Below are 10,911 nucleotides of genomic sequence, written 5' to 3'. Positions count from 1 at the left end.
TTAACATAACAATATTTTTACTCAACTCTTTGAAAATTATTCATATTGTTACTTATGATACAAGTAAAATTCATTTTTTTAAATCAAAATATAGATTGAAAGCACACCTCCATATCAACATTAAAAAGCAAACTCCTCCACCTATTTCCAATAAAATTATGACATATATATACAACTAAATATGAACAACCTTGCACTAAATAAACTTTATAGGACAGGTCTAAAATGAAACTATTATGCTAAGGATGTCTTATAGTCAGATTTTACTTCTCCATCACCCATGTTAACCTACGGAGAATTATGTAGACACAAATTTCTTATTCATTAAATCACTAATTAATATTTTGGAATACTTTTTGTTTCATTTTATTTATTAAAATGCATTTAATGAAACTTGATAACCAAATTTAAATTTTTAAGGATTTAACTACATTTAAAAAATTTTTAAACCTAGATAGATTTTGACCAAGTTCTAAAATAATTTAAAACCTTTAAGAATTAAAATTTGCTTAAATTCCATAAAATACATTTTAAACGAGCAAATAAAACAAAAAATGTTCCAATATATAGATATGTGACTTAATAAACAAAAGAAAACAGTATTTATGTAATTTTTCACAAGCAAATATTGGAGATAGAAGAAAAAGTTTAGTCTGGATGAGAGTCACCCCAGGTTACAGAATAATAATAGTTATTATTCTGTAACTGTTACAGAATTAATAACAGAACAATAATAAAAACAAGATTTTTCAAATTCAAGAATGACAAGTTTTAGAAATAAAATAAAATACTTATTAAAACATGAATGACTTTACTCCACCTTTAAGGTAGTATAAATTCATTTAAAACTTCTCTAAAAATATAAATATGCATATAAGTACAAGTATGAAGATTGGCAGTGGAATAACACTCATTTCAATACCTCATCTACTCTTGGCTAAAAAAATATGGCAGCTTATAATGTTGCACTGCTGCATCACAGTACGGTTATATTTTCCTTCAATACACTAAATCTAAACTCACTTTATCCACAGATATTAAAACAATTTTAATTTAATCTTCAAAATTTAAGTTAAAGAGTCTTTACTATCAAATAAGAAAAACATTTAATGGGAGATGAAAATTAATTATTATTTAGCAGAACAAAGAACACTGAATGGATGTGCTTTGAGCTACTTTTTTTTAATCAATATTAAATTAAAATGTTTTTAATTTGTGAAATAAAAAAATTTGTTCCTGGTCTTTTGAGAAATAAAAATTTTGTTCAGACTAATAATCCAAGGTGACTAGAAGAATTAGATATTAAAAACTGTCCAATGCTTCATGAAAAAAAAATTTTTTTCTCTAAAAAACTGACATAATATTTGTTTCTTAATTAGAAAATCTGCAAAAAACATGAGTTAAAAGTAAATACAAGATGATGAAAAATGAAAGTTTAACAAGCAAAGCACTTTTCCAAGTAAAACAAGTTAACCTTCTTAAGTAAATAATTAATGTTATTGTGAAGCAAAACATATTTTGAAAAAAGTATTTCATGAAATTAATATAAAGTTGCTCTGAAATTAATTTTAATGAAACATTAAAACAAAAATTTTACTAAATTATAAAATAATATCCATTATAAATGCAAAATTTTAAGTAATTTTAGAAATTTAACATCCGTATCTAAAGGGAATCTATTGGTTTGTTTTTACAATACAAACCTATTTCTTATTAATAATTGAAAATTTGAGAAAAAAAATTTTTTTTCTATTATACAATAAAATTAGAGATTATGAAATATTTCAGATTTCTTAAATACATCATAAAAATAATAATCCGAACTGGCAAACAAAGAAAATATTGAAAAATAAATTCTGTATAATCATAATTTCAAAAATTTTCATCACATATAATACTAAGAGTAACAAAATTTCAATATTTATTTTTACAAATTCTTGAAGAATAAATTATAGAGTCCCCAAATCTAGATGATTTAAACAACAATCAAGTCATAAGTATAATCTATCGTTAAAATTTTTAATCTGTACACAGAACGAGTAAAATGATTTATTTACAAGTAGATGAATAAGTTTCCAAACAACAACCCATTAGATGGGAGAAACATTCAGAAGGCCTTTTACTTTTAGGCACTGAAATTTCACTTTTTCAATGTCACTCAGTTGGGTATTTAACACGAAGCTTAACAAGCAACTGCTTGACAGCTTATCATGATAAAGGTTTCAAATGACCTTTCTTAATTCAATTAACCAAAATAATTCATAAAAAAACTAAACACATTTATAATTTTTAATATTCATGTTAAGTTAAACAGGACCACAATTTTTGTTCCATAAAAAAATAATATTAATAAAAAACATATTTGAGACATGACAAAGAAAAATCATACATCAATATTCCCTTGAGTTCCAAAATCGGCAGACAAAAACATATACAAGATGAATATAGATAATTAAGGAATTCGGAAAATATTATTCACTCAGAAATTTTTTTTTATTACAAAATATTATTGTTACTGGTATAAAAGTCAAAAGTGGTAGCACTGTGCCATCACAAACATACTTAAGGTACTGAAATCAAACAGTGTTACACACTGAGTCTAAGACTAAAACAAAGTGAATAAACAAACAAGTAAAAGGTATGGTTCAGGACCATACGTAACCTGCAATTATCTGAAGAAGGCAAACTAAGTCTAAGGCCAAAACAAAAGGAATAAATAAACAAGTTAAAGGTGGCTCAGGAGCATGTAACCTGTGTTTACCTGAAGAAGGCAAACCACCAGAAAGAACCATTACAAATTAGTAGATTATTATCAACCTCATTGTAGTGGATTACATATAACTGGAATAAATTATTTCGAATGGTTGGAAAGATTTGAAATAAAAAAAAGCCTTATTCCCTGCATTTTAATCCTCTGAGCATGAAACAACTGGTAAAGTTTGTATGGAAATTTTTTCTGCCTCAATTGAAATTCATAAAGATGTTAAGGATCTAGTTGGTATACAAGAAAGTAGCAAATTAAAAGATGAAAATTTTCAGTTAATAAACTTCTTTTATGCATAAAAAGAATTTTTCTGCTATCTAATACTTCCCCAATGAATAACATAGCCATAAATCAGCTGGCTATACCAAAAAGGCTAGATCGAATGAATAACATTCAATTTTGTGCATAAAAAAGGATATGAGCAAAATCCAAATTATGAATAAGTATCAAAAGAAACTTACAGCATTATTTTTTGAAACGAACTTACATAAACATAATCATTGATCTTTAAAACATTAGTCAATTTAGAAATGAAAAATTAAAAGTGACAATATGAAAATCACCTTCAATTTAATAAATAATTGAATAGAAATTCTCTTAGTATAAATAGAAATCAATTTCTTTTTTACAAATAAAAACACAATAAGAATGATGCAGGCAAATGAAACAAAATTCACCGGTATCGTAGCAAGTAAATAAAGATTAAGAAAGACATTCTATAAATATATGATCAACGTGATCAGATTTTACGTCATGCAAAACTAAATATCATAATTCCTTTTGAATGAGACAAACAATACATTTTATAATAAAAAATTAATGAGTTTCCTTCAATTAAATATCTCACCAACAAAATAAAATATAAATTTAATAATAGCTTTAAATGCATTTATATTTCCAACAATTAATATGTTAAAATCTTAAGAAGTGTCATTGATAATTAAATAGCTTTAAATCCAATTTTGGATTTTTTAGAACATAGAAAACTATTAACAGTAACATACTTCTGAATATTCTAAATATCAGAAGGGCACATTTCTCCTTTGATAATTTTAATCTGGGATAGCAGCTTTAAAGCTGGACCAAGTTTCATACTCATAGAAACCATCAAATGGTCCTCTTTAAGTAACAGCAAAGCTTGACCATCAATTTCTTGTGAACGGAAGACTTCAGCATAATCTGAGCAGCCAGGAGTGTCCTTGATAAATTCATATACATCTTGAACCTATACAAAATTCAAAGTGACAACATTATTCATAAAAATGCTCAACAAATACATTTCACAGTCTAGGCAAAAATAAATAAAATTAAATTTTAATTAAAATTGTAGTTTAGCTAATTTTTCTTCAAAATATTGCAAAGGAAAAATACTACAGTTTTTGATAAGAATAAAATTTTTACAATTTTTGAAGAGATCTGGTGTGGGCACACCAATTTATTATTAACGTTTTGTTTATCATTTTAGCTCTGTGGAGTTGATATAACTATAAATGGAACTCCATTAGAAGAACGTGGAATAACCTGCTTTCCTTACTCATTCCTATGAACTTCTGCCGTTATGGCAATTTTAAACTTGTGGCAGGTCATGAATTTTTATACAGTCATCGACATTTTATTACTGTAATTAACACTGACATGTTTTGAAACTTTTGGGCAAAGTTATAAATTTTTCTCACATCTGATTAACTGTAATGTTCTTTCTTTAATGACTATATGCTTTCATTATTGACTGTATGCTCTATCTTTAATGGATATAGTCATATTCCTGACAACTTTAGTACTAAAGTTGCTATTGACTAAGGGAAGAAAAAAAAATCTTTTAGTTGGCCTAAATTGCCAAGTTCAGCAGTTAAAATAATTACCTTTTCCAGATTTTAAAATACTGATGATATGGAATGGAGTCAAATCATAAGATTCTACAGACAAAGCAAAAATCGATGCATATGCTCCAGAATTAAAATTTACAATGAGAATTAAACCAAATCAATAATGATAAAAAGTTAGTAAAATTATTCATAAATAATACGAACAATCTACACAAAACTAAAACTAAACAAACATGAGAAAAATATACTTATACACACAAATTGTAAAAAATATAGCAGCAATTTGAATCAAAGCTTCCCATTTCATTAAGGTTAAAAAAATATCAATTTTAAATTAGTGCAATAAAACCATTGTTAAGTTTAGTTTCTAATTGATACATGAAAGGAACTTCTAAGCATGGCTAGCAATTAAAATACTCTTTACAGAATTTAAAAAGTCAACATTTCCGAGAAAGATGAAAGAAATTACTTCTACATTGCTAGGTTAAACAAAGAAGAATCTAAAAGACTCTGGAATTTTCCCCATGGTTGCTTATCAATAGGCTTATGAAAAATATCTTCCATGAAACTGTTCCCTTGTAATATTTTGATTTGGATAAAGCTCTTTTAACTTTAATTATTCTTATCAAAAGTCACACAAATACTAAAAACAGACTTTCTTTTAACTAATTGAAAGACTAATAAAAAAAAGTGCATGCATTAAGATAAATAAAATAAAAAAGCGAGATAATAAGTGACAAGCTTAAACATTTTACATACACTCCACTTGGAAGGTGGTTTCTGAGAAGGAGAAATAACACTCATTTCTTGAATTTCTGAACTTTCTTCTGTTCTATTTGAAAGAGATGATTCATCATCAGGAATACTAACATTATTTTCTTGTTCTTGTATGGTAGACAACTCATTCTCTTCAATTTGGGGCTGGAATAAAATATTTTGTAAAAATGAGGATGAATGAATAGTTTTAAAACCTATAGATTAGGGTGCTTATTGCAATGTACTAGGAAGGTACTAAGTAGCTTACATCAAAAATTGAGAGATAGGGGTCATGGGTTTAATACTAATGATGCAGTGTTTTTGAGAAGTAAAATGCACATTACATGTGCCATGGATGAAGGTCCATTCATTAGTGTCATATGGAAATCGAAAGAGAATGGGACGAGCTCAGATGCCAACTGCATTATTTGGTGATGATCAAAATTATGTAGTGTGACATAGTAGTTATCATAATAGAAAAAATAATAAATTTAAGATAAAAATATTAAATTTATTATTTTTTCTATTATGATAACCACTATGTCACACTACATAACTTTAATTACTCAATTTTTTTATGATTAAAAAACTATAAAAAAAAGATGTGCTATTTTCTAAACAGTATAATATACAAAAAAAAAAAAATCTGTTAAAATAACAGGCACTCACAATTGGAGTTTAAATTTATATTTTGAGCTGTGCAGTACTGGTACTAAAATCAAAAACTATATATTAGTCTCCTTTTCTTTTTTAACACAGATTCTGAAAAAAGTTTGGATTTGAATGAGAATTAGCAGAGAATGAGTAAAATATTAATTTGAAGTATTATTTGTTTTTGATTTTTTTCGCCACATCTACTGAAACAGGACTAACAAAATATTTCTTCTCTTTATGATTTATGTTTACTTTATGACAAATATTACTCAAACTTTTAGAAAGTTTTCAAACAAACTGTACACAATTGTTTAAATTACTTAGTTAAAACTTACTAATTTGCGGAATCCCTTTCTACCTCTGCCCATCTTTTTTCTTCGACCAGGACCTAATATATGACAAAAATAAGGATTTACACACAAAACACACTAACAATAAGGGAAATAAGTAATAAGTGCAAAAAATTATTACAATTTTATATTTTTAAAGCCACTATTAATAAAATTAATGCAAAAACGTTATAAAGAATTATAAATAAAATTTTTTTAAACCTAATATTTAAAAAACAAAACAAAGGGATATTTATCTATTTCAAGATGTATATTTGATAAACTAATGCAACTTTATCATAAACTTTTGAATCATATCACAATTTTATCAAATTATTGTGTTTTCCTAATAATAAGTAGTAAGTTTTGTGCAATAATTCAATCCTAAAAATAAGAAATGAAGAGAGTTTGTCAAAGCTTATTAATTAGTAACACAAATAAATGAATTAAAAAGGTCTTTAATTTATAGAGAAACTTATATTGAATGATTTTTTTATCACGTTATAATAATTTATTAGACTATCATTATACTTTTAATTATATCAAAACATTATCTTCGTTTGATAATGAGAGATTCTTTTCTCTGAAAATTCTAGAAAATACTTATAATTTATCCAAACAAAATGTCAGCTTATAGACAAATATAGGGAATTCTATGAGTAAAATGTTCTACTTTATCTGCAACCTTATCATCATAATTAAAAGGACACTATAGTTCAACATGTTTGGAACAGTATTTATTATATCTTATACTACACTAAAAGATTCCTTTGTGGATAGGACTGAACAATTTGTGACCAATGAAACGTTGGTAGCAAGGTGATCAGCATAGTGCACTGAAAACCGAAGCACCACTGGAAACCGAACCTATGTGCTTCACAATGACAATGCATTAAACACTGAGTTACCATTGGTCTTATAGAACATGAAATAAAATAAACTTGGATTTACTTATTTTTGGCCAGAATTTACCACAAAATTTATATTATGCAAACTTTACATTACCTCGGCCTCTGTGAATTTTTATCTTCTTTTCTGGGCTTGAAGCTGCAAAAAAATAAAGAACTAATTTTAAAGAGAAAACATAGTTTCAGCTGAAGAATTCAGTCAATTGAAAAAAATAAACTAGAATATGTGAATGTAATATGCATAACTAATTATTACAATATCTATCTATATAATATCTATATATATATATATATATATATATATATATATATATATATATATATATATATATATATATATATATATATATATATATATAAGGGAGAATTAATAGCGCAAAAAACAATTTTGAATTAAAACAATGAAGAATGCATAGTTTTGGTGAAATATATTTACCCGTGGGTGATTCTTTTCTTTTATCAATGACATCTGCTCTTTCTAACGTTGTACTTCGGCAAGGAGAATCAAAGAGTGAAGACCTTACCTGCAGTTTTAAAGGAGTAATGGCAATAATTATATGCAGAGCATCAATTACAATTTATTTATAAAAGAGTAAGGTAATAATATTAGCATATTTTATATTTTCACTTAAGATCTAAATCATTTTAAAAGGTCAAGTAGAAAAAAATCATTAAAATATTTTACATGACATTCCCTTGAAAGGGCATTAAATATTAAAATTTTTTATATTTATTTCAGTTTAAAAATTATCTTCAATTCAATGTAATATTTTAAACCAAAATAAACTGCATGAACATTTTTTTTTATAAGACAGTATAGAATAGAAATGGAGAATTATATGTACAAGAAAATAAGGACAATATTTAACAGTCAAAACTTATAAACATAAAAAAGAACTATCAGATAAGTATTTTATCAAAACAAAAATTTAAATAAATAAACAAGAATAGAGTTGTAGCATGATTTGAAATTAAATATTTCATATAATATATTCTCACATTTCCAAAGTGCAATGCTTGTTCATTTTTTAATCTATAGGTGAGTTCATAGATTTTTATGAAAACTCATAGTCTCTGAATTCCAAGCAAAGCAAGTCATAGAATTATAAAGAAAAGTTATGGTATTTTTCAGACTTAGAGAAGACATCTGCAGATTTATATTCCCATTAGATTTTGCACTTGTGAACGAAAATTTGACCATGTGACACATAATTCGAGATTGCACCATTAAGGTTGTCACAGAAAATAAGGGAACAAAATAGTTGCTTTTAGTAGCCTAAAGCATGAAAATAGTTGCCGGAAACTATGAAAATAGTTGCTTAATAAGAACAAAAATATGACTAAAATTTTATTAAATGACTTAATTGTCATATAAAAAAAATTAGTACATTTGCAGAAAATTGAATACTAGAAATCATTCAAAAAAATTTTTTTTATATATTAGAAAAAAAGAAAAAAAACACTTTTCCTAAAATATTTTCAGTTTAACTAATAATTGATTTAGCAAATACATATATACATACATATATTGTGAAAAGTGATGATTCAAATTCACATATTGTAATATCGTATTAAAAATTGGGTTTTCTAAGATCATGCAGAATTTCGTAGTAATAACCGTTGAAAAGGCGATTGAGAAACAAAATAGATTTACAATGAAATCTGTTCAAATTGAGTGCATTTAAAAGTGATTACTAAAATTTGCAATTCAACATTTTTTATTCTGTGTTCAGAAGAAGTTGCCGCAGGTTGTCGACCCAATTTATGCTTAAAAGAAAATAGCTAGGACCACAGAAAAGTCTCCTAATAGTCTCCTTTTCCTGAAAATAGTTGCAAATAGTCGCATTTAAGTCACCTGTGGCAACCCTGCATCATACAACTAACATTCTTGAAAATCAATATCTTAAATGCACTATAAAAATATAACCTCACTATTAGAAATAGTAATACTAATAAAATTTAAGTTAAAATTATAATAATTAAAAATAGTTTCTTAATAGTAATACATTAAGAAATGTAATCTTAAAAATGGTAAATAATAATAAAATTTTCCAGATAGAATAATTTATTTAATACTAACCGGAAAAGGTTCTGGGCCTTCCTGGATAAGAAAACCTTCAATAACATGAGTCAAAACTTGAGGTTTTACAATAGCTTTCTGCGGTTGTTTATCTTTAGCAGAATTCAAAGAAGTCTTTTTCATGGAATCTTGCAGCTTTAAAGTATCTTTCTCTACAGATGTTTCCATAGTCTCAGCATGAAGAGGCATAAAAACCTCCGACCCCTCCATAGATTCGGTTGCTGATTTTGACGTTTCGTTGTTAGGCTCGGCCGCTTTTACCTGAGACATAGGTGACACTATGGACACAGATAAAGCTGAGGAGGAAACTGTCTCATTGGCTGTTGCAGTAGTGCCAACATGTACAGTGGAAGATGATAATGTAGAAGACAAAGATGTAACAGTGGGTGTTGTAGTGGATACTGATGTATCAACACACGGCATTATTTTTTCTATAATTTTCGTAGATGGTGCCACAATGGCTTGAGATTTTGGCTGGGGCATCAGTGGTGTCTGATTTCTAGTGTCTATGGTCACAGAAACAGACTTACTGTTAACAGGTAAATACTTTTTGTCATTTACTTGGTTAGTTTGATTGGCCGCATCTGATTTTTGATGTAGAGTAGATTGTGGTGTAGGGATTGATTCAGCAGCAGGTTGTGGTGGAGACTGGTTTGTTTGAGTCTCACTTGAAGACATCTGTGGAGGTGTCTGCTGTATCAAATTTGCGCTTATAAGTTTTGGTGTTTTCGGTTTAATCTGAAAAGAGTTATAAAAAATTGTTACAGATCCAACTACATTATAATTCTTACTGTATTGATGAGTTCAACAAAATTTAATTTAATCTGGGATTTCAGTTAAGCTTGTTTTGAAAAATATGGTAAAATTTGCATAACTTACAAAAACAATGAAATAATTTGTAGTTAAAAAAGTGTCTTTGATAAAATATGTCTTATTTTTATAGTAAAAAGTCTTTTCTTTTTTTACAAAGAAAAAATCAAGAATACATTTCCTAATTTTTAATTTGATAAAAAAATCTAAAAATTTAATAGCACTTATTATTGTTCATTCAATAAACTGAAATTTAGAAAATTATTTTATAATTTTCTAATACAGTAGAGCGCCGATTATCCGAACTGCTCGGGACCGAACGTGGTTCGGATAATGAAATGTTCGGATAATTGGAAGGTTGTTTAAAACCTAGTTTAAATTATTATTATTTATGCGCTAACCTCCCTTCACACTTTTTCTAGGCTTAGGACTAGCAGTACTATCTAAAATAGCTCTGGCGAGTTTAAGACTTTTTTTTTTCAATTTTTAAACATATTTTTTTAAACTTTTTTTTTCCAATTTGAATCATTTTTATCATATTTTGGCTTTTTTATAATTTTTTTTGTCAATTACTGATTTTACCACATTTTTCTTTATTTTCCATTGCAAAAGATATCCAGCAAAGACTTTTGTTTCAAAGAACATGCTCTTTTTTGTGCAGCCATGTCCCTTATTCTTTTTAAATAAATCAACTGAATTGGATCAACATCATTTTGACGTTCTAGGCAATTCATTGCAATATCTAATGAATTGCATCCTTCTTATGAGAAGGTCCATGATCTTG

At 26.9% G+C, this 10,911-nt stretch overlaps 1 protein-coding gene across 2 annotated transcripts in view; it reads right to left on the bottom strand.

The window, feature by feature from the left end:
- Window positions 1-2,161: 2,161 nt before the first annotated feature.
- LOC107443532 (uncharacterized) overlaps window positions 2,162-10,911 on the bottom strand; it is a 34,028-nt gene continuing 25,278 nt past the window's right edge. For both annotated transcript variants that reach the window (XM_043051846.3, XM_043051847.3), the window contains exons 8-13: window positions 9,318-10,055; window positions 7,674-7,761; window positions 7,335-7,376; window positions 6,336-6,388; window positions 5,350-5,511; window positions 2,162-3,989 (exon numbers count right to left, since the gene is read on the bottom strand). In XM_043051846.3, the coding sequence (XP_042907780.2) occupies window positions 3,780-3,989; window positions 5,350-5,511; window positions 6,336-6,388; window positions 7,335-7,376; window positions 7,674-7,761; window positions 9,318-10,055 (1,293 nt within the window). In that variant the 3' untranslated portion in view covers window positions 2,162-3,779. The remainder of the gene's footprint in view (window positions 3,990-5,349; window positions 5,512-6,335; window positions 6,389-7,334; window positions 7,377-7,673; window positions 7,762-9,317; window positions 10,056-10,911) is intronic.

This window comes from Parasteatoda tepidariorum, chromosome 4 (assembly GCF_982258835.1).
Source record: "Parasteatoda tepidariorum strain Cologne lab strain chromosome 4, Ptep-v5.0, whole genome shotgun sequence".
Classification (NCBI taxonomy): domain Eukaryota; kingdom Metazoa; phylum Arthropoda; class Arachnida; order Araneae; family Theridiidae; genus Parasteatoda; species Parasteatoda tepidariorum.
Note: the sequence above shows the minus strand (reverse complement) of the source record. Positions and strands in the feature narration are given on the sequence as shown.